The sequence below is a fragment of the Formica exsecta genome, unplaced genomic scaffold (genome assembly GCF_003651465.1).
Source record: "Formica exsecta isolate Colony F162 unplaced genomic scaffold, ASM365146v1 scaffold120, whole genome shotgun sequence".
Taxonomy (NCBI): domain Eukaryota; kingdom Metazoa; phylum Arthropoda; class Insecta; order Hymenoptera; family Formicidae; genus Formica; species Formica exsecta.
The window spans coordinates 2,614,414-2,639,819 of NW_021848537.1; the positions used below are offsets into that span (position 1 = coordinate 2,614,414).

Genomic DNA, 25,406 nt, shown 5'->3' on the forward strand with positions numbered 1-25,406 from the left:
AGAATTCGAAAGAATTAGTAAAAATCTGATTTGTAAAGAGAAAGGACAGAGGGGGAAAAAACTTTAAATTAAAATTGGTAAAAGCTGAATAATCAGTAAATTAATAAATATATAATAATAATAAGGATCTATTTTATTTATTTAGAATGCAGATAAGTGAATTTCGTAAATTATCACGTTTTGAAATCTCTCGCACACATCATAGACTTTTCTATGTAGATGATAAATGTAAATTTTCAAAAATGAAAATTTTTTCGGAGAAACGCGTGTGTGATGTGTGTGCTAATCTTGAAGAAGATAATATATAAAAAAATGTTGATATTACAGATTTGGCGACCGCGTAAATATATGCAAATATATGCCATCTCCTATATCTCTTTGAAAAGATATAAACAAATGAATGATTTGACAACTTGTATTTTTCATTTCATGTATCTCTCTATAATCATTCTCGATTATTTTTCTGATCGCGCAATGCTCGATACGGCGGCACGTTTATTTTATCGCTATGTGTGTAAGCGGAGCTCTACGTTTACGCTTGGTATTGTGATTAGTGCGGTGTTCTTTGAAAGAGCGTACGATGAAGCTTGCGAATATATATTCGAAACCGTAAATAGTGGAGTATGTTGTGATATACATATATTATGAGAGAGAGTACAGAATTTATATTGGATAATTTTAAACATTATTATACTAAGTTTATTCAAATAATAATTTATATAATTTATATTAATAATTTATATCAACGGTGCAACAAGAAGAAACATCGGAAACCTCTGCATTAGACCGTCAGTTGATACCGCGTCATAATTTCGCTAACTGCTGAGTATGCTGCTGAATATTGCGTTAAAAATGGACTTTTATTTCCAGGAGTTATTTTAAGATAGCTAAGAAAAAACGGATGTTTGTGCAATAATTTTATTTATCACATATAAATCATATTTCACTTTATTTGATAAGTGTACACATAATTTATTAATGTAATTTTCGCCGATAAATATTTTCAAAGAACTCGTTTTTGTTATATTTTATACAATTAAGCTCAAGCGGATCTAATTAAAAAAGGGTTTAAATATCCTAATAAGGAATTTTTGAGATTATTTTTAAAACTTCTATATGAATTCCATATTTAAAAAATTTTTTTATGAATTCCATGTATGATATATACGCATATATAAATTAGTTATTGCTATAATTTTTACAAAGTATGCGATCATTTAAATATTCCAAGCCTCGTCTCACACATTTCATTACATCGCGCGAGATTCACGATGCTGAAAGCTACTTATCGAATCTTCTCGGAATGCTTCTCGCCAAGCTAGATGCTTCGGATTATTTATATCGTTAGTCGTCGACGGCGTATCCTGCGATAACTGCGTAAGACTAGCCGTAAGAATGTATTAAGTTCGGTGAAGCCCCGTGGCATGAGATAGACTTCAACCACACGTATTCAAGAAAGTACGATATGATAACCTTGACCCTATGTAAAAGTATAAAATGTATTATATATTATATATAAATTTCATATAATTTCTTACGTTTTACACACACATATATATATATTCTTCTATATGTTGTGTATTTTTATATATTATATCAGTTACATTTAATGAATTAAATTCTACTTTTTGAGTCAATTTAATTAACTAAATTCTATCATAATGTGATACAAATGCACATCTCAACTGGTGTGAGATGCGTTACATATAGACGGTACTGCTGTGTAAAATATACATGTGAAGACGAGACCCCATAAGGATCACTGTCAGTATATAAGAAGACAAATTCGCTTGCTCGCGACAAAAGGTGTCGGACTGCTCAAGTGAATCCATCAAAAGAAGTGTTCAAAAACTTTAAGAAAAAAATTAGTATATCGTAAGTGTTATTACTTGTTTGAATTTATTCTATTTTTCCAAGAATATTGTATTACATTATATACTATATTATATCTTTTTAAATTAAATTCTGTTAAAAATAAATAAATTGATTTCTTTTCGTATAATATAAAAATTTACTTTTACAATTCTTAATTATTAATAGGATTAAATAATCATATCTTTCTACATTATCTTTGTGAATAATATCTTATAATATTTAAATACTCTCGTTTGTGGCTGCAGTATAATAATTAATAAATATCTAATAATATTTGAATCAAAAATTATATTTAGCAATTGAATATCAATTTACTTATTTTATTTGTAACTATATTAAAATAAAAAAGATATTTTTCTTTTGCCATATTATGTTTTACATTATTTTCTTACAAAATTTATATTTACATTTAATATTATCTTATATAAGTTTAATAGTGATCAAAGTATTCTCTGTTTCTTTATTTTAATTTAGTTTATCATTGTACTTTATTTATATATTTAATTTTAATTTAAGTACTTTATTATAATCTGATACATCCGTTTTTTACTTTTATCAGATGGCGCTAAGTCATAAAATCATCCTTTTCTTCATCCTCACCACTGCGCACCTGGCAAAAACGGAACGATATGATTTGAGGAAAAATGATGAAAAAACCGAAACATTTCAGAAAAATCTCAGAAAAGATCCATTTACTGTGGGTCCGTCTGTTGGACCCGTTTCATCTACACGCAAACCTACATATTCGAATACTCCGATTCAACCACCAAGATATTCCTATCCTTCCGACCTTTCATTTAGATTTTCTGACGTCGGTCTTCAAAGAATTGGTCGGGATTTCATTAAAAGCGATAGCATCATCAGCCTCAGTCTGGACAATAATAACATAAGCGACGTTTCGCCGTTTGCCTTCCGCAGCATGCAAAATCTACGACATTTGAACTTGTCCGGGAACAGGATCCCGAAGGAGAAGCTGCTATCGTTGACCGGAAACAACAATTTGCAGACTCTGATCATTAATAACAACAATGATACTTTCGATTGCAATGATAATTCCAATGTAAAGAAAATCCTGAAGGAATCCGAGACCTTCCAGAGTCTGGAGCATCTGCATTTGTGTAACAATCAACTACGAGATATTGAGATGCCTTTTTATATAGCAATGCCTATCCTGACTCATTTGCATTTGGGCAATAACAGCATCAGTTCTAGCAGTGCTGTCTTCGACAATATTCCGGCGTCATTGACTCATCTTAATCTGGACAAAAATCTAATCGATCATGTTGAAAAGGATAAACTCAGGTATTAATATTTATTAAATTGTTTTTTTTTATTCAACGATTTTTTTCTATTTATAAAAGAGCACCTATATAAAAAAATTGGATTTTAATTTAATAAATGTTAATATTATTGCTATTTCTGTTGTTATTACTGTTCTCGCTTTCGTTGGCATGCAATATCGTATATAGTTGTTTTTTTTTGTTATATTACTACAGCTGTTATTATTATTGTTATGACTATTATTGCTTTTATTAGTATTATTGCCAATATAATTATTACACTTTTATTATTGCTTATTATTTATTTCTTTTCCGTAATCTTGACAAATAACTGCAGGTATCTGAAGGAGCTCGTTATGAATGACAATAAGATCACCCAAGTATGTTTCGAGGAGTGTCAGGAAAACTCCATATCCCTGAGAGGCGCTATCAGAATGGAAAGTCTATTTTTATCGAGGAATCAGATCTCAGAAGTGTCGCCCGATGCCTTCAACGATATGGAGCACTTGTTGAACCTGGATCTGTCGGGCAATAAGATCGCTGATTTGGCAAAAGATACTTTTAACAATACCGTCTGGATAATTAATCTTTCTCTGGCTCATAACATTCTCGCCACGATACCGAATGTTTGTTCGATGCTGAACTTGAAGAATCTAAATTTAACTGCAAACCGTATCAATGCGATTCCTTCCGACACGTTTTGCCATTTGCAAAGACTGGAACATTTGTATTTGTCGAACAACATGATAACAACCATCGAGACTCGGGCCTTCAATCTCCAAAGTCTAACGTATTTGGACCTTTCCGGAAATCAACTCAGGCAACTTCCGGCGCAATGGATATTCCCGTGGCAGATTCAGGAATTGCATCTCGAACGAAATTACTTTACCGAGCTGGACAACTTATCATTGACAAACATCAAGTCGCTGAGGAACGTTTATCTTGATGAAAATCCCATGCCAAAACTGAATGCGGGATCTTTCCAATCGCTCCCGGGACATACGACATTGCATTTGAAGAATATACGCGTCAATGAGACGCAGATCAAATGCGTACAGGATAATGACGATGACGATGCCGATGACGATAATAATAGTGGATATTCGTATAATTAATCACAAAAAATATGAGCTTATTCATTAAGAGTTTGGCTTTTGATAATTTAAAGCAGAACATGTTCTTTTTGATATTATTGTTAGTGCTGCATTTTTTATTGTTTCTTTTTTAGATTTTATTCTGAAACAGTTTTCATACAAAATACGCTAAATAAGAAAGGCTAGAATAATGATGCATTTTTTTCGGCTAATGTATTGATGGAAGCACATTTTCTTGCGTAGTATCGATTTTTTAATTTTTGACTGTTCAATTTAAATGTTATTCTTAAAAACATATTTTATACAAAATTAAAAAATTAGAATTTATTATTTTGATTCGGATAAAATTAAAATATTTGGCGAAAAGCCAAGAAAATGGAATATATTTTTATTAATTAAAAACACATTTATTTGTACCATCGATATCTTATACATAATATCTATTTTTAGGGATATTATTTTTATTGAAAAAAACTTATAAAAGTACTTAACTCAATATATGTTAAATAAGGAATAATATTATAATTGTACTATTTCATTTCCATTAAGATATATTTCAAAAATCGCCTTTCATTACATGTAACTTTTATTCAGCAAATAATTTTACGATATAAGTAGTTAAGTTTTCAATGCCACGGAAATTAATTTTAAATTTTACAAATAAAAATTAGATAATATAATCATCATTATCGCTTCGTAGTGCTTAAATGCTTAAGAAACTATGATGAAGTACAGAGTGTTCCAATTTATTATAAGTAGTATAAGAGTACTTTATGCTGATGCTTTATTACACGCATAATCATTTAATATATGCATTATTAATATTTTTTAGATAAATGCTTTTTAATAAATGCTTTTATATTATCAAAAAAATAGTATCTCTGTCTAAATAAATGTTCTTATTCGTATGCCATTAGATCAACACATATAGACTAGTTTGTATTTGTTTTTTGTTATATTTTTTACTTTATAATTGCGTTCACATTGAGAATTCAACATAAATTTATGTAAAATTTTTCATATTTTGTCCTCTCTTGAGATTATCGTCCTTAAAAATCGTCGGAAAAATCATCGTTATAAAACTGACGATTCAAGCAAATGATCTAATAGCATATTTCCAGCGGCTTTAAAAAAAAATTGTTAAATTCTATGTTCAAAACGCTTGAAACTTTCTGGTTTTAATTATCGTAGCGCAAGCCAACAATAGCAAACCGGCAAAATAAGCGGAGCACAAGAGCGATGTGCAAGAAACGCGTTTAAAACTCGCATCATATTCTCGAGTTGTATTTCCATGACAGAATTTTTCGTTCCACTTTCCCCTTTCCCTCTTTCCTGCAGAGAAAATTGCTCCGCAGGATTAAACGCATGTCGCGTCCCGCAAAAGTAGCCGAACCGCCGAGATCTCGTTGCCTATGTACGTCATGTTTACATTACACGATAAACTTTCTACGATAAAGATATTAGAAATTGGAATTAAAAAGACAAAATATCGGAAGCTAAGAAATTTAATTTATTTATAATATAATTATATTAATCAGTTTTCTATCATGTAAAATTTCGTTCAATAATTCATCTCAATTTAATAAATTTCTCACAAAGTAAAAATAATCTTTTCACGGAAATCGATAATGATGTAATGGTGCATTAAACAAATAAAAAAAATTTTTATTACAGGAGATATCGAATCGAGAATGTGCGACAAAGGCATGAAAGTGAAGGCAATAATCTTTCATTTTACGCCTACGATAATTAAAAAAAAAATGACAGATTACAAACGAGACGTATGATTGATTATTATTCTCGATGTAAAGAGTACTTGATTAACAAAGTAGTCGTAAGAATAATCAATTATGGCACAAGCTTGTGTAAACACGTTGTACGCTTGGTATGGAACTGTAGGACTGATCGAGCCGGCTGAAGGCAAGGTGTCGAAGCGGTTGTTGAGTCTCTATCCCTTTCAGGGTGTCGGTTACGCATAGGGTGACGCGCACGCGCAACGAGAGGGTGCGCGACGCGACGAGGACCGAAAGAGGGTGGACGTTCTAGTGTGACGAGGATCGAGTCTGAAGCAAGGACGTACATAGAAACTTCGTATGTGGGTATTCACTCAGAGAAGGTGCATTAAAATTTTAATTCCGATTTCTTAATCCTATAGTATTCTCGGGTAATATTTCATATTGTGTTAAATCTGTTCGATTAATTTTTGTTTCAAAATACAAAATTTTTTATTTTAAAGAATATCAATAATAATTTATATAAGTTTTACGTGTGGTAAGAATGAGATTTTCCAGATACGTTGAATCATCCCTATACATGCTTCTCTAGTCCACAGGCACGGATGGGGATGAGGGAGAGAGAAGGAACGAAGGAGAGTGCAAGTTGTAACTGGGATGGAAAACACGGGGAGGATGGGCAAAGGCGTGGATAGTTTTGGAGAGGGGTGGAAAGGATCTAAGAGCGACGAAGATAGCAATCTGGGAGGTGCTGGAAGTAAATTCATGTAGAACAGTGGCAATCAACTGGATTATATTTGCGAGAAGCTCGATACTAAATTATCCACTAAACTAAAGGGACATTTAAATATTTTTCCTTTATCTCTGTATTTATAGAAATGCAAACTTAAGAAGCTTTCGGAAAAAAAGATTCTGCAAAAATGCAGAATCACGGATTAAACGTGTTATTTTAAGATATTTAAATAAGAGTATATATATATGTCGTATAAATTGAAAAAGTTATATATAAAAGAAAAAAAATTCTCTCTCGCTTGTCTTTTTCTCCCTTTTGATGTTTATTTAAGCTTTGATTGAAAGAATACATTTTTTATAATGATTTATACAGTCAAGTTAAAATTAATAATTAATTTTTATGTTTGTTAGTTATAATTATTAATTATAACTGTGGTTAGTTATATAATTAATAATTAGTTTTTATGTTGTTAGTTATAATTATTCATTAAATTAGCCATTAATTTTAGACTTATTTTCTTCTGCTTCTTAAATTAGTATTTTTACAAGAAAGAAATGCTTGCATTTATCATAAATAAGAAACCAAATTATTTAATGACGTCATAAGAATAGTACCATAGATTCGGTAGAGTCATGTTATGGCCATCCCTGATATAGGACGAGAGAGAAAGAAAATAAAAGGACGTACGTTGCAGAGGGAAAAAAAAGAGAAGAGGGAAGGCAGGTGGTGCGCGAGGGTTCGACGAGGACGAGGGTATAAATACGGGGTGTGGAAAAAGCGGATAGAGAGAGAAAGTGGGGGATGCTTCTAGAGAGGGTAGATATTCTACACGCTCCGTGCGCAAACGTATACAAGATGCCTCTGCGCCGCGTGAAGCGTGACGAGGAATGAAAACTATAGAGAGAGAGAAAGAGATCAAGAGCCGGGGGAGAAAAGGGGGAGAAAGAGAGAGAAAGAGAGGGAGAGAGAGACGCGTGCAGCATACGAAAGACGACGGTGGCGTTTCTTTGGTGAGGTATCACGAACGAGCTCGACGAAGAGAAGGGAGCATCATCGGTGCAGTGAAGTCAACAAGGACGGAAATAACGCCGGCGAAGCGAAGTAGATAAAGATGGAAATACCCTGGCGAGAGATACTATCGGCGCGAGTAGAGTAGACGACGACGATAGCACTATCGGCACGGTGATATAAATAAGGACGAAGAGACCACCCGAATGCTGTGGAATAGACGAGAATGGAGATACCATCGACGCGATGAAGAAGACGAAGACGAAAGTATCATCGGCGCGTCGCAGCCGACGAGGACAAAGTTAGAGCGAGACAGAAGAGATGGCTAGAGGGTGAAGAGAGGAGGGAAAGCGTAGAGGGGTGAGGGAACGAGGTGGCCGCGTCTGGCTAGCTCGAGACACCACTCCCCACTCGGTCTGGCCGCTCTCTCCTCTAGCTTCCTCTCTTTCTCTCTCTCTCTCCTCTTTCAGTGTTCGTTCGAACGCGGCCCGGTACGGTTCTACTGCCCCCGTGGTGTCGAAGGGTCACCGCTTCGTGATGGGAGCTCACTGCCGTGGTGATATTGGCGGGTTTCCTCGGTAGCCGGTTCCTGACGCCGAATGTACCTTCCTCAGGGTGGCCCGCACGGCGGTTCTAGTTCGCCTTTTCGGTAAGGGTAGGTGTGCGTGAGAGGAGGAAAGTTAACGGGGTGGAAGTGCGTGAAAAGTGTACGAGGAAAGACAAGACAGTGAGAGACAGAAAAAGCCTTCTCCAAGGCTCTCCGATGAGCCAAACGATGTCGAGGACCTCGATTAGACGACAGAGTTAAATAAGGAGGCTGGAGAAATTTGCTCGCGCTGGACCAGAATAATCAACTTGGCGGTGCAGTTGTTGTTATTCGCGGACAAGCTCCAAAACATAGAATCCCTTTGCCGTTAATAGAAACGAGCACGTCTGCGTCGCCCATCGAATTCGTTTGAGTTTTCGACATCATATCTTCGTTTGCTAATCAGTGTCAGTTAGACAAAAGTTATAACAGAAGGAAAAGCAAAAAAAGCAGCAATTTTTTTCAACTCCGATTTTCTGTCAAGCTAGAGAGCAGAAATTTTGTTTCTTGTTTCTCGAAAGGAAAGTAAACTCTCAGAATTGACGTCTCTCAAGAGCAAGTCGCGTATCGAGGTAACGCCAGGATAAGAAAATTGCTCGTCGCTCTGAATGAAGAACGAGATTCTTGGCGTATTTTTATCCCTGAAGAGACGACAATCGAGTTATTAAAAGATCCAAATTCTAATCGCAATTTTCGAAATACAATTCGCACGATATGTCCGGGAACTATTCGGTGCGCTGTGAGCCGGGTCTGGTGATACCGCTCTGGCGTCCGCAGGAGAACCTGCACCTGATCGACATCATCTTCCGGGGCCTGGTGTATTTCATCCTGCTGTTATATCTGTTCATCGGCGTGTCGATCATCAGTGATCGTTTCATGGCGGCTATCGAGGTAATCACGTCCAAGGAAAAGGAGCTGGTGGTGCGTCGTCACGGTAGAGAGCCGCAGATTGTCATCGTGCGAGTATGGAATGAGACGGTAGCTAATCTGACTCTGATGGCGCTTGGCAGCAGCGCGCCCGAGATCCTGCTGTCTATCATCGAGATCTGGGCGAAGAATTTCCAAGCCGGCGAACTGGGCCCAGGCACGATCGTCGGTTCCGCCGCCTACAACCTCTTCGTCATCATTGCCCTGTGCGTGTTCGTGATTCCGAATGGCGAGACCCGGAAGATAAAGCATCTGCGCGTCTTTTTCGTTACCGCCACCTGGAGCATCTTCGCCTATGTGTGGCTCTATATTATCCTGGCGGTCTCCAGTCCGGGCGTGCTGGAGATCTGGGAGGGCATACTGACTTTCGCCTTCTTCCCAGCCACGGTGTTGACGGCTTACGTCGCTGATCGTCGATTACTGATCTACAAGTATCTGCACAAGGGCTATCGGATGAATAAGCGCGGTGTGATCGTGCAGGCGGAGGCCGGGGATTCCGAGATAGGGGTGGAGCTGGAGATCAAGCCGCAGCAAGATGGTCTCCACAGCATGGTGGACCGCCTGGGCGACATTGACTCCCCCGAAACGAGAGAGTTCGAGCAAACCCGAAGAGATTACATCAACACCTTGAAGGAATTGCGGAAAAAGTATCCCACTCTGCCGTTGGAGCAACTAGAGGTCATGGCTCACGAGGAGGTGCTGGGCAAGGGTCCGAAGAGCAGGGCTTTCTACAGAGTGCAGGCTACGAGAAAAATGGTAGGCGCTGGCAATCTCAGCAGAAAGATCAGCGAAAGGGCGCAGAGCGACCTCAGCGAGGTCAAGGCCGAGTTGCAGAAAGCGGAGGCCGAGAGTATCGATATCGAGAATGTCAACGCTATGAGAGTGTTCTTCGAGCCAGGTCATTACACCGTGATGGAGAACGTTGGAACCTTCGAGGTGGGAGTCACCAGAGCCGGTGGTGATCTTAATAAAGCCTGCAGCGTGGATTATTGCACGGAGGACGGCTCTGCTGAAGCGGGATCTGACTATGTGAGCGCCAAGGGCACTCTGACCTTCGAATCCGGCGAGACCAAGAAGACCATCAAGCTTTCGGTTATCGACGACGAGTTGTTCGAAGAGGACGAGCATTTCTATGTCAGGTCGGTTAACTCATCGTCGTTTCTCTTGCAAAGATTTGCAATGGCAGGGCGTTCAAATATAATTTTTTGTGAAAGAAACGATATTTTTCTCTAACGCGATTTTTATCTCTATTAACGTTTCATATCCTTTAGTGGTCATGGATATCTTAATATTAAATATTTAAGTATATCTCTTTTTAAACAAAAATTTCGTTAAAGTAAATTTCATCTAAGATTAAATAGAGTTGTTATATATTTAATTACTTAAAGTTTAGTTCGAGAATTTAATTTCCTATGAAGCAATCATAATTATATAATTATTGATATTACCCCCGACGATTAATATTGCCCGAACGATCATTTATAGAGCATTTGCATAATTAAATCTTTCGATATCATTCGATATAATCGAAAGAAATTACGCTATTGAAAGATACATAATTGTTTCAAGTTACTCGCGAAAAAGGCGTGGTTCTTAAAAGCGCAACTATAGTGCATTGTGATCGCGTATCATTGATTAGCGGCAAAGGGGCAATCATTCAATTAATTTCGAACGAATGGCATCCGCAATTTCATCTGGATAAGTTGTTAATAGTCGATTTAATCAAGGATGTTAGGAGCAGTTAGCGTGACCATTCTTCTTCGTGCAATTTAAACTGCTATTGACGTTCTATTCAACACACATGTTCAAAAAGACGCTTGAGATAAATTGAGGAGAAGATGGACAAATTAGAAAACTCTTAATTGTATGATTAACATATTTAACTATATAGTTGTATTTAAATAATTTAACAATCAATGCATGTAATTAAGCAATAAAAATATTTAATATCATTTATGTTATATATTAGTATATTTTATATATACATAATTTTTTTTGTATTACCATGTTTCGTATATTTGTAATTTTTAATGTGTCAGAAATATTTTTTACTATTTCTCGGATAAATTGCTCGCACTAAAACTGAATGATGATGATGATGTCATAAGAGAACAATTATAACTAGTAAGTCTACTTGTGGAAAGAAATCCACAAGCCGTGTTGTTGCGTCACAAAAACACATTTCCTGACAGATAATGAAAGACAATTGGTGCTACACATATATGCCGACTTTAATCATTCATTACATTTCATTTCTTTTTTCTTCTTTTCTCTTTCGCTCTGTCGCGTCTTTCTCTCTCAGAGATATATACGTTTCGCTTTTAAATACAAAAAGTGCAATTAGAACGAGCAGACTCTTTTATTTCGCGCCACGATCGTAAATTGTGGGCTTGTATTGTCGGTCTCTCTCTTCAGTCGGGTGACCTGATATTTTCTGTTATTTCCAACGTAATCTCGCATGTCAGATTGCATTGTGAGGTCGCGCGAAAACCGCACATGCATGATCAATTAAATCTATAAGTAAAATGCGCACACCGACAAATGTTTAATTCAACTAATTGTAAGAAGGATCAATGAAAATAACACACGGAGGATGCTGATACGGGAATTGTTAGGTTTTTGCGTCGATTATCCTAATAAGGTATTGCCTTGATTATTAGCGTTATGTGGGTCGAGGAGAAAAATTGTTACTTAATCTTTCTGTACGTCAAGTACATACACACGATTCTGAATCTATAAATTATTACTGTAACTTATAATTTCTTTACCTCGCATGTGCGTAAATTATATTTTAACGTCAAAATATATTATTCAACTCTTTGTCGTATAAAAAATTTGTAGAAATGTTTTATTTTTTATTTTTAATGAAGGAAAAGCTATAATATATCAAAAAGTAAAATATATATATAAAGATAAAATATAAAAAGAAATATATAGTGCGGAGGAATAATTATTTAATGAAGCGATTATACTATTATGTATCTTTGCAACAGATCAATATTTTATCGTTTTATATACAAGATAGTAAATTTTTAATAGTAATTTGAAATTAATCTAATTTTTAATATATATCACACATAATATTATTATATAATTTATATAAATCCAAAATAATATAAATTATTAGGATAAAATATTTTATCACCGAGTGTATTAAATGCTAAGACTTTTGTTTAAACTTCTAAATATAAAATGGAAAAATTTTTAAGTCGAAGTACAAATAAGCAACATAATAAGGTAATCTGCTTGTTATAAGATATCAAAGAAGGTCAAGTGATAAAAATAACATCTTCGAAGAAATGTCTTGTAAATAACGAATATTCAGCGTCTAAATTATAGACTAGCTTACCCACGAACTTGATTAAAGCATTCTGCGCAGGATGACATTTTTAGATAGAAAATAAAAGAGATCTGATGACATTCAAATTACAGAATATGCCCTTACAAGCTTATCAATTCGAAGAACGAGACAAATATTCTTCATGAATGTCACTTATATTAGTTGTTGCAGAAAAGACGTCAGCTAATTAATCTAATGTTGAATTTTACCAATGATTTATAGATAATGCATATATAATATGTGCACACAGACACATGCACCTTCTTTAAAAATATATATATATATATATGACAATTTTTAAAGCAGTTTTGCCGATTTGAAAATTTTCATTATTATACGCTATTACGCGGTGAGAATTTATAAAAACAATTTCTATTAAAGTATAATATTTCTCATAAATTAATATCGTTACCTTTTTGATTTTTCAGACTCAGCAACGTAACACAGCCAGCAATGCTTGTCTCGCCGAGCCTGGCGACGGTGATGATCTTGGATGACGATCACAGCGGCATCTTCGGCTTCCCCGAGAGAGATGTGGAGCTGGTGGAAAGCGTGGGCCAGTATCCTTTGCGGATGGTACGCTACAGCGGAGCCCGGGGCCGCGTCATCATCCCTTATCGCACCGTGGAGGGTACCGCGAAGCCTGGCAAACAATACGTGCACACTGAGGGCAGCCTGACCTTCGAGGATAATCAGACAGAGTGAGTGACATAACGATAATCCCTGATGAATTATGAGATTAGTCGAGTGAAATCGATCGCGTTAAGAAGAGAAAGAGAGAGTTAATTATTCGAAATACGCGTATGCACTCTATCTTTCCGCGTCTTTATGATTCTCTTTTCTATTTCGGCCTTGGAGTCATCGACCTATACAGTGGCGGGCTTTAGCAACGAGCTCTTTGCTTTAATGACGAGTGTCGCTGGGAAAAAACAAACTTCTATTGAAGAGAAGCAAGAGATGTTTGAAAAGTAACGCAGGATCGATAAAATTCTAATTTTCAAGAAAAAAGGAAGAAGGAATTGAGTGCATTTATAAGTAATCTCTTTCTCCTTCTTCCTAAACATTGTATATAATTAATCAATACAATATCTATGGAAGAGAAATAATGAAAGATACGTAAATTATAATAAAATATATTCTACATAATATATATATATATAGGATGATTCATATAAGTAATGTTAGTGCCAATTCTCTAGTTGACATTTCGATATTGAAGAATTGATATAAACTGAATCGATACTTAAATTAAAATAGGAACAAAAGAAAATATACCGCAATACTGCAATTTCTGTTTAAGAAAATAATTTATAAGCTCAAGAATAGTGTTATTTCACAGTTAATCGTGTTAGAAATAAAAATGAAGAGAAGGCGGTTGATGTGATTTTCATAATTTACAGCTTCTCGATACATACAGAAGCTACCCAGTAGCTCGTAAGATCGCGTTAAATGAGCGTGGTAAGGTCGTAAAGAGAGGTCGATAAGAAATTCATTGCTAGAAGGGAGATATATAGGCGCATTAATATAGGCGTATATTGTATATGTAGCATCGATCAGATATGGCAAAGAGAAAATATATAAGAGAAGTGTCTATTCGCTATATATTAATTAATTTTAATTGACAATATATCTCACTAACAATATAAATTTCGTGGTTTTTATTTTAATTTCAAATATCTATCATACATACATCAAATATATATAAATGCAGTCATTGATGATTAATTGAACTCCATCATAATTATTTATGCTTATATTTTAGCGGAGTTTTAATCATATAACTCATCTAATTTATTCGGGAGATTTTTCGGTTCAAGTAGTTTTAATTGCGTTTATTTGGATGTGATTATATATATATTGTTTAGTTCTTTATATCAGTTGATAATCTCTTGTTCAAATTTTTTTGATCTTTTCCCCATTATTGACCCTAATTATTAATGATCAGATATTTATTATCGCGAATAAGAATTCGCAAATATATTTACGAGTGTATTTTCGAAATTGTTTCCCTTATTCGTGAATACATATTAGCTAACAGTACGCGTTAAATCTGTCGATTAAAGAACAAGTTGTTCTTTGCATCTTTACATCGATTTTAGATTAATATGCATTATGGAAGATTGCAAAGTCTAACAACCCACATATTAAAAGGTATACTTCGTACATAGTCGGTCAGTAGAGAAGAAACTTTCTACTTTAACTATTAAAACAACATTTTCTCGATTATAAAGAAGATTAAGAGTTGCTATTTTCGTATATCAAAGACGATAAAACATAGCAAAAATATACAGATTAATAAAATAATAAAAAAGATATAGTAAAGTATAAAAAATGAGACCAAGTATTTTATATTAGTATTAATCTCCAATAAAAGTTAATCGAACTGTGTGCTTGAAGTTCAGAAAAAATTCAAACATGACAATCTCTTCAAATAAATCTTTTAAAAATTTACGCATAAAAAAAGGAAATATTAATCTTTCTTTTATTATTGTTATCTTAAAATAGCGTTATCGGATAGTGTTGCACGATCGTATCGGTTACCGAAGGAGCTTGTAGCGAGCGTGTTACAACCGCAATGGTTAAGCACTATGTAAGGATCGATCGTTATCGCGACACGATTGGTAATTAGAAACTCGCGCCGGATAATTAGATCGGTGGATGTTATCCAATATTCATTCTCTCTAAAAAAACAATGTAAAATTACTCTCAAAAAGAGAATGACTTGATGACATTTAAAAAATCAAAATAAAAATTAAAAATCTATTCTTGTTATATCTTCTATTTTTTATGCTAAAGAGAATCTGATTTATTTTATAAAAATTTGGTTAAATTTTTTTATTGTATTAAATTAAATTCTATCACATTATGTATATTAAAAATTATGTATGTATATTAATCGACAGAGATTTACATATATTAATTGACGTATTGTTTAATTTATACATGATTGATAATTTAAATGAAATTTTCGGTCAATTCTACTTTGTATGATACCACAAATAGCCACGCCTATCGAAATTTCCCATAATAACGCTCGATCGAATACGGATGGCTCGTCTACTGCAATTAACTATGCGACAGGGGATACTGGGCGATGCTGCAACATGCACAATGCATTCCTATCGCAACCTTATCAGCAATTAGCGACTGGTATGAGACAATTAGAGAGCTAGCCTTTCATCCGTTTACATTCAAAGAACTTTGTTTCGCAAAATGACATAACTTTATAATATTAGATCGTGATTATATGTGAAAAATATTTCATTAATATTTTAAATACACTATAATTTATGTAGCATGAATTATATTTTACAGATGCAAAATTACAGATTCAATAATTATTTCAAAAGTAAGCTCTGCCTATACGTAAATAAAGTGTGCAAAAAACTTCGATGAGTTCGATGAGTCACGATATGTTGACATTTCCACATTTGCTAGATTTTAGTAAGGGAATATGTTACTTTTTAGATACTTTTTATTTAAGAAATACTTATATATCTTTATATTTTAGTTTCTTATATAATATATTATTTTATTTTATTTATACATATTATTTTATTTATACAACAAAATATAACATACATACATAAAAGCTTTTCAAGTTTCTTTTTTTAAATGTGAATATATATATAATATTTGAATATATATTACTACTTTATCTCAAATGGGAAAGTACCGCGAGACACACAACAGAACAGTTTTCGTTCTCTTGAGTAATCATAATTTATCGCTTTCGAGGGTTTCTGTCGCGGATCTTGATAAAAGAAAATGTGGCGTGCCGAACGAGAGACGTAATGTTACCCAGTCACCTTGATAAGCATCGTCTGATTGTCGCCGTCCCTCGAATAAAAATGGAGGTTTTCTGAAGTAGATAAGAACTAAGAGGGCTGTCTCGCTCCTTGGAAATGAAGCAACCGTCATCGGATTATTTCTGGGAAAAGTTTTATTAAGATTGTCACGCAAAGTGCGCTCTCCTGCGTTTTAATCTTAAAATTATTAAACCGCGCGTTAATTTATAACATAACTTTTATTTTTCAACATAATTTGTATCGTCGTTTTTAGCAGATCAATTTAAAAAAAAAAAGAAAATTTTATAGATTGACATATATCTCCTTAATCAAAGATTTATTAAAATTTTCATGGAAATATATGTGTCACGAGTGGTAAAAGATCTTTCCAATTTTGTAAATCATCCTTGTTCTTAATCTCAGCCCCAACAATTGCATGGTGACACTCGCTTCCGATACCTGCAACCCTCCAATTTCATGCTATTGTCCGCGACCCCTTATTGCTCGATTGAACAATATCGCGTCGGAACCATTTTATGAGAATTTTTTAAAAGTATTTAACGTTAAATTGAGCTTTCTTATAATTCAGGTCAGAAAGTAGATCTTTGAGAAAATCGTATTCATAAAGTTTTAAGAGTTGGCAGAATACAATTTTGAAAAAATATATTTTTCAAGTAAACCGTGTATGTTTTTAAGAAAGTATCTCTAATAATTGCGCGAAAACAACTTTAAGAAAATTTTTCTCTTTCGTAGTATCACAATTAAAAAATATTATCAGACGTTGTTCATCAATCAAAGTCGATCGTTATTGTTCTCACTTTGTTTACGATCTGAGGCAAATAATTTTTCTTAGAACTGACATTTTACATTGTACTAAATTCATTTTTAGACTCTTTTACTCTCTGGACTTCTTCTTTTCTCTACTGTGTGATTTCAGAATAAATCTTCGCGAAACTTTCCATTCTCCGGCGCGATCTACTTAAAGAATGTTCAGAGTTTGCGAAATGTTAAGTTACCTTTTGAAGTGACCCACAAACGAGATAGAAGTACTCTGTCATTGGCAAATATCGTAGCGTTGTTCATTTTCACTCTTGCGAGATAATTTTAATACAGCTTGATTTTTAAATAAATTTGACTTTAAGAATCCTTAACCGAAACCTAACGAAATCTTGTCAATGTCAGCGAGACATTCAGGATATTAAGAATTAAAAACTTTTAATTGATAGCGCTGATTTATGCTAATAAAAATATAATCAAAGTTTTATTTCTATGCAAATCATGCTGCTACCATACTTTATAACTTATTATAGTTCTACTCTTAATAATTTTTGAAATTAGACTTAATTAATTCTTGGGGAAAATACTGATTGTGCTTGAATTAAAACGGTTGCAAGAGTAAAGTCATTTATAAAATCCAAAAATATTTATTCGATAAAATATATAATTATTATTAATTATATTATAAAAATGTAATAGTTAATAATATATTCGTAAATTTTTAAATCACATCACGCAAATTTCAATCTCGAAGATGACAAATTGTCGACGAACATTGATCTAAAAATAGTATTACAATAAATTATCGATATATCAATTTGAATTTGACGAAAAAGAGAACACGGTTTACGCGAGAGAAATTAAGTTTATCGATTTAGAAGGTTCAAGTAAAATTAAAATGCTAAATATAAAAGTGTTCGTCGAGGGTGGAACTTTTTCTAAAGGACTGAACTCTCGAGGGTTTCTAATGAAGCGACGTTAGTTGATTATATTATACAGGGTGTCCAATTCTACTGCATAATTTTTTCCGTAAATCAATGTTGTTTTTTGCGCGTTTATAATTATATTTTTTTCATTTACTAGAATATTATAAAGCGCATACGCGCCATTTGTTCCTTTACGCCATATATATTATCTAATAAACCGTAAAATTATTAAAAAAAAAAAAATGTCTTTTCCGATGCACAAAAATATAAATACCTTACGAATAAAATCACGTATAAGTTATTCATTATTATAAGCTGCTGAACATTTGAATTGTTAAAATACACAATCTCTGCAGTGACAACCGTTTAACATATTCATGTAGACTTGAGAAGAGCATATGAGAATTGTGTTTGTTCTTCAAGAACAGTATATTAAACTTGCTTTAAATGAATAAGGTCACATTGACTGCAAGTTCTCTTCGAACTGTCAAAATACGCGACGATGATAGATGTTCACAAGGTATATAAGTACAATGAAAGAATTAATCGCGGAAAAGAAGGCAATGATATTCGATACATTCGAGTATCGATTTGACGTGCCTTCCTTAAGAGAGGGAGGATTATTTATGAAATAATTTTGATTTATTTAGCGCGGCTCAGAAACGCGAGATATCCTTCACGCGACGAAAAGTAGCTTAGTGTGTTTCGAGGGTTAATGGGAAAAACACCCATACCTGACCGGTGCTTTATATCCGTATGCGCTTAACTCGATACGTGCGCAAAATGAAAAGTGCCTTGTATCGAGGTTACTGGGGAACGCGATAATGGACATCGCGTGCGACGCTATTACAATTAATTGCGTTATTTAATTAAATCGACATTTATTTCACGATGAGAATGTTGACGACATTGTTCTTGACGAAAACTGATTTTCACGTGTCTCTTTATGCATGTGTCACGCGATGGTTCTCTACCTGGATTCGCCGTAATTGAACGTAAGTCTTGAAACAAACGGACACTTTTGCGCTTGTCCGAATTCTCCTTCTTTTATTGCGCATTAATTAGTCCTGCGCCGATTGATTGATTAACCGCAGTAGCACGTACACATTTTTTATTACATACAAAATTTATCTACATACTTGTCAGCAATTATTTCGCGAGATTTCGATAGAGGAATTTATAATAAATGTTCAATACGAGAACTGTTTTAGAATAAACAGAATTCTTGTACATGTGCGCGTTTGCTCGTGACTATTTTATTTTAATCGATGTTTTTGCTTTTAAGAGATAGAATTTTTTCTAGAACTCACGTAAAGCTTTAAATTTTTGAAAATTCGACAAAAAAGAAATGAATAAAAAAAATTTCGGAAGACAAAGTGAGACGCTATGTATATAAAATAAATATATGTATCTGTTGAATATATTTTTATAATAAATCCTTTGTGTATATATTATGTATTTTTAAATACATTTATATATCTTTCAATATCTATTTTTAAATAAAGAATGTAAAATTAAAGTAAGACGTACGTAAAGTGTTATCTTTATTTTTTTTCTTAAAAAAATATGTAAAATGTATAACATTTCCATATAAAAGAGAGCGCAACGACTTTTTTTTTTTTCTTAATTTCACTGCGTCGCGTCTTATTTTGTCCTAAGACATTTTTCTTTTTTATTTAACGACCAAACTATTTGTTTAAATTAACAAAAAATATAAAATTATTAAAAATAAAGCCAATATTCCTAATTATTTATGACTTTCCACAAAATAATACGCCAGTTTCACACACATATTTATTTATTTATATTTTCCTCTCTATTAATAATTAAACAAATAATTTTATCTTCAAAGTGTCTTAATAAAAAAAATCAGTTCCATTTATTTATAATTTTTTTATCATGCCTTATGCGCGAAATATGAAACACAAACCTACGAGATCGACAGATAGTGTCTGCTATAGCGTTTCCCCATAATTGGTTGTTAATAGCTTCGCCATGATCCACAAGGCTTTGTTCATATTAATATAGTAGAAATAGAGCGTTTTTTGAATAGATAGATCTCGCGTGCAAACTAAAATAAGATGTAAAGATAGTAATAGTTTTCCCCCATCGTTTTATCATTATTATATTCTTGAAATTTAAACGCGCGAAGATTTCATGTTTTTTACCACAAGTGTGCGCATATACTTCTCGCAGATTTTTGCGACACTAACCTCTGCATTTTTTAGTTGTAATGATTATTTATAACAATATTAAGTTTCGTATCTAATTCTCTCTATACAATTTATATATCAATTATAAATGTACACAAAATATGTTAAAAATAATTAAATAATATCAAATTTCTAATGTTTACAACTTTAAACTGCACATTAAATTTTTGTTAAAGCCTATTCCCAGAAGAATTAAAATTTATGATTATTTTATCTAGTTATAAAATTATAATACATAATTTTATAATATGCGCATATATAATTTATATATTATGATTTTACGATTACATAATCTGAAAGCATTCGGATACGTAAATATATAATGCATAATACTATTTTATTATTTATAATTTTTCTCTTTCTCTTTTAAAAATTTATATAGAGGAACACAGTTCTATTCACTCAATTTTAAACAAAACACCCCCTTAAACACGCGTTAAAATTACGGGTCTACATGCGTCCCGCGTCTTCTTGAAGATACTAAATATTTTCGCGTATCTATCTATAAATATCAGCGGAGCTTGCCAAAATCGTGCCAGTGTCTCCCGGATCGATGCATATCTAGAGATGTTTGCGATACTTTAGTAGTAAAGCGCGAGAGACTAACGCTTTGATTCTTGAGTATTCTTGACATATCGATATCGATTATCTTCGATAGTGGCAATATAATTATTATCGAAAGTATCGATGGCACTTGAAGTACATGTTCCATAACGATTTGTTTGCAAAAAATAGTGTACATTAATAATACAATTTATATGCCAGTATTTTTTTAATCTCTCTTGCGTGAGAAATAAATTTACATTTCTTTTAAAACATCTCATCAAAAATTATGCATGTCACGTTTCATAATATTTGCTTTACTTTCATCTTTTATAAGATTTGCTTTAAAATAATTCGCGTTTCACCTCTCGATGGTTTTCTTTTACAAAAAGGCACTTCTATTCTTTAGATTCTCCCCTTTCTTTCTTAGTTTTTATCACTTGAGTCGAACTAATTATTCAACCGGTAATCCAAGAGTTCGATGAAAGGGAAGTCGATTATGGATTCCCTGGCGAATGGTGGGTCGTGGATAGCGAAAATCCCAGGAGAATCTCGCGGGCTGTTAATAGCCTGTGAATTTTCTCAAGCAGTTCAAGGAGGAGCGATGTGTACCGCTTAATGAAATCGCGGAACCCGGTTGAATGGTCGGCGTGAATAATTAGCGACCTTTCATAGCACATTTGCAACTTTCGACAGAGAATTATCCCGCAAGTTTCAGGGATGTCGTAAAATTTCGGAGAGAGAAATGCCCTCGCGAGACCTCTTTTCGAAACTTGTGGATTAAACGAAATGAGTGTCATTTTTAGCATAAACGTTTTCTCAATAGACGCATAGAAGAATTTTCTTTAATAAGAAATAATGTGTGAGATATATACGTATAATATAAGAATATATATAATACAAACAAAAAAAAAATAGGGCGACAATATATTTTTAATAGATCCTTCAGAAATAATAATACGATATAATAATTGTAAGAGAATTCATTTCCAAAAATCTTGCATCGTAATTCAAACAAGTTAATATATTTCCATAATTCATTTACATTGTCGTGTTTATCCGCAAGCAATTTTGCGTCAATGTTTCTGTGCAGAATTGCATTCTCAATTGTTTGCCAAAAAAAAAAAAGAGAAACTGTTTGACAGGCCAGTAAATATCGCGTAATGAAATCAACAAATGAAGGAGGAAAGCCACAAAAATATAACCGGATGATCTGCATTAGCATCGCGTATTAGCTTGCATCTATTATTAGGTACGTGCCTATACGCGTTTGCACTTATTTCTGCCAGCGGTTCAAGGATCGTGATCAGACGGTTAATGTTTACCGCAGATCTGCATTCTCATTAAAACGCTGTCGTAAAAATATGATTATATAAATGTTAATTTTGTACTTTTTTTTTATCTAACTCAAAAATAAAATAAGAAAAATTAATTATAATTAATATATTAAATTATTTAAAATTAAGTAAAATTTTTATTGACAAGCGAATAAAAAGCTCGCAAATCAGTTTAAATTTTTCTTATGTCAAAAGAGAAAAAAGTTCGTGTGGCTCTGTTATATAAATTATATATTTTAATCTAGAATTTTATTTTTGAAGTCTATAATAACAAACATTAAAATTGATATTATCATATAGTATCGATTGTATCGTTCATGCACTTAACGTGAATATGATATCTACATTTCCGCACCGCAAAGTGAATTAAGATTATACGATCTGTGTTTGATGCGTGCACTTGCACTTGTGCCTGCATCGGGCGTCGCGACGCATCCGAAAATTCAAAATTATCACGTGGCCTCGCACGTAATATGAGAGATATAAAACGATAAATACGGCCTGACGCCAATTATAAACCAGACTGACAAAGTTCACCAACCACCGACTCTGTCTACTTATGTCTCCTCGCGATGCAAATGTATCTAGAACGCATGCTATCTCCGACTATTAAGTTGCATTTAAATTAAATAAAACTTCCCTCTTTCTCTATTAAAACAAAAATATATTGCAAACATATTTATTTTTTCAAAATGATTTTTTGCAATAATTATTTTTCGCTGATTATTACTTATTATTGTTTGCAATTGTTATCAATATACGATAAGAAATATAAATTATAGAAAAATGCGATAGAGAATGTGATAGTGCAAGAAAAGTGAATATTTATTTTATTAACATAATATTATATGATTTTTTTTTATCGCATTACACTGATTTATTAAAATTACATATTACACGTGTTTGTTAATTAATCAAAATGCTGAACTCACGCACGGAGAAGTTTCTCGTTCTCGTGAAATTCTAATAAGAGACAACGGTTAGATTGCTGATGGCACATTAGCCTGTATAAAAAGATCCAGGCTAGAGGGGGGGGGGGCTGAGTAATGGCAGGGAATAAACAAAGTTGAATGCGGGAGAAGAGGAACGTGACGAGGCTTGGACGCTGTAATGGGATCCATGATCCCTCGCGGTCCGCGTGAGTCAGGAAAATCCACGAGTATCGCGTGACTGGTCTAGCTCGACTCTCTCTATAGAACTTGAAATACAGTCTGACGTCAATCACAAACTAGACGAACTACGTCCGGTTGTATAACTAAGTTGCAGCGTGTATATAAGATGCGAGGGAATGTACGTCAAAAACGGGGCGAGAACAGGGATTAATATACTCGATACCTTCTCTATTATTATTGGGAGGAATTTATCAGAATATATCAGAATTTACTTATTAAGTTATTGTGTTGTAATCTTGATCAGACATAGAAATGAGAAACGAGAAGAGAGAAAAAGAGGGAATCAGACCTAATTATGATAAAAATAATATAATTAATATTTGTTTATATATTTCATTATTAAAAATATATAACTAATATATTAGCTTAACTCGATACGTGCGCAAAATGAAAAGTGCCTTGTATCGAGGTTACTGGGGAACGCGATAATGGACATCGCGTTCGCGCGAGACGTGCGATCTTACCTTTACGACCCCATTAGACACGTTTCTCCTACACGTCTTTACCCCTTGTTTCCCGTTCGCGAGGAAGTTATCGCTATAAAATTATCGTCGGCAGCACGTGTGGTAAAATTTGCCGATCTTGTTGAAAGTTTCGACCGAGCAATATAAACGGACCCCTTCATCGCGAAGAAATGGGGCGATTAAAAAGAGAGCTACTATTAAGGCTTCGAGTTACACGCCCTGGTTTCACAATAAAATGTGTGCATTGTTCAAAAAAACTTCGGACATGCGTGGAATATATGAGGATAAAGTAATCAAAGTAGTTAGAACCGGCATTTTTGGATAATAAACAAATTAAAAAGTATACATAGTATATATAGGTGTGCGTATTTTAATTGTTTTACGTTATATTAAAATAATAACGCGTTTACTTAAAGCTTCGCCCACGTGGAGTAGAAAGGCATCCATTATCGGGAGCCACGTGGTGGATTTTGACGTCTCCGAAAAGCTCTCGAATGTGATTTTAGCTTTCCCGTTCCATTAGCTACTGTTTTGTTAAGTTCGCCGTCACTTCTGCTCGTTTTGCTTGATAAAAAAAAATTATCCCAACAGCTAACCTACATCTTATCCAATTTTAACAATGCCAAATTTCTTCGTTGCTTTTCAAGATATGCGAATTTAAAAAATAACTGAAAAATCTTTATCATATAGATTTTCAATTTCTCTTGGACGATTTGTATAATAGTATTGAAATAAATTTTTTCTGTTATTTATAATATATATCGTTTCATTCAATGTTTATTATTGGAATATGCGTTAAACACAGATTCTGGAATTTTATATATGTATATATATTTTTTTTTTTACTCTGGATATGTTTATAAAGAACTTAATACCACTATGTTGCAATTACGGCGGAAAGGAAAAAGGGGGCTAGGAGAGATTAAGCTTATTACATCTCGGTGCTTTTAAAGTAAACTTAAAGTTCCGAGAAAAGAGAGCGATTTTGCTGTGGAAGGACTGCAAATAAGCTTATTGTTCGTACAGCAAGCTGAGTAGATTTGCTGATTTTAATATATAATAAAATCGCGGAAAGAAGAGAATTCCTCTATTTCTTTACATAACGAAAGAGATTATATAATAATACATTGTGTATAATAATACATACATTGTGTATCTCGAATTTTGTCCGAATAGTTAAATTGGAATTAATCCGGATTCTGCGCTAGAATCTCTCTGCAAGAATGTAATTGTAAACTCGTCAGGAAACAATACGAAGATGAGTCTCGTATTATTTCCTTCTCACCGAATCCGAGGATTATTCCAGAATCAACACTATGCATAATAAATGTTTCCTTTCAATCTTACATTCTGTATTTAAACACGCATTAGAAAAAGAGAGACATTTTTAAGAAGATATATAAAATATATATATGAATATATATATTTTTAATCTACTTTTTTAATATTACAAAATATATTAATATGTATATAAAATAAATATATGTATCTGTTGAATATATTTTTATAATAAATCCTTTGTGTATATATTATGTATTTTTAAATACATTTATATATCTTTCAATATCTTAAATATATTAATAAATTATTATTAAGCGTACCGCAAATTT

The 25,406-nt window shown here is 33.4% G+C and overlaps 3 protein-coding genes across 3 annotated transcripts in view; 2 read left to right on the forward strand and 1 right to left on the reverse strand.

The window, feature by feature from the left end:
- LOC115241412 (chymotrypsinogen A-like) overlaps positions 1-25,406 on the reverse strand; it is a 107,045-nt gene that overhangs the window by 16,248 nt on the left and 65,391 nt on the right. The gene's annotated exons all lie outside the window — the stretch shown is intronic.
- On the forward strand, positions 1,730-4,564 carry LOC115241404 (leucine-rich repeat-containing protein 15-like). Its single transcript, XM_029817152.1, has 3 exons — positions 1,730-1,875; positions 2,435-3,177; positions 3,493-4,564. The coding sequence occupies exons 2-3, from the start codon at positions 2,435-2,437 to the stop codon at positions 4,268-4,270; spliced, it is 1,521 nt and encodes a 506-aa protein (XP_029673012.1). The 5' UTR covers positions 1,730-1,875; the 3' UTR covers positions 4,271-4,564.
- On the forward strand, positions 7,671-13,625 carry LOC115241389 (sodium/calcium exchanger 2). The gene is made up of 2 exons (XM_029817131.1): positions 7,671-10,375; positions 13,005-13,625. The coding sequence occupies exons 1-2, from the start codon at positions 9,024-9,026 to the stop codon at positions 13,279-13,281; spliced, it is 1,629 nt and encodes a 542-aa protein (XP_029672991.1). The 5' UTR covers positions 7,671-9,023; the 3' UTR covers positions 13,282-13,625.

What these genes read in the sequence shown, in the direction of transcription:
- LOC115241404 (XM_029817152.1), top strand. Translation starts at nt 2,435, where the DNA reads ATGGCGCTAAGTCATAAAATCATCCTTTTCTTCATCCTCACCACTGCG. An exon ending in GTTGAAAAGGATAAACTCAG is followed by an intron (nt 3,178 to 3,492) that starts GTATTAATATTT and finishes AAATAACTGCAG; the next exon opens with GTATCTGAAGGAGCTCGTTA.
- LOC115241389 (XM_029817131.1), top strand. Translation starts at nt 9,024, where the DNA reads ATGTCCGGGAACTATTCGGTGCGCTGTGAGCCGGGTCTGGTGATACCG. An exon ending in GACGAGCATTTCTATGTCAG is followed by an intron (nt 10,376 to 13,004) that starts GTCGGTTAACTC and finishes TTGATTTTTCAG; the next exon opens with ACTCAGCAACGTAACACAGC.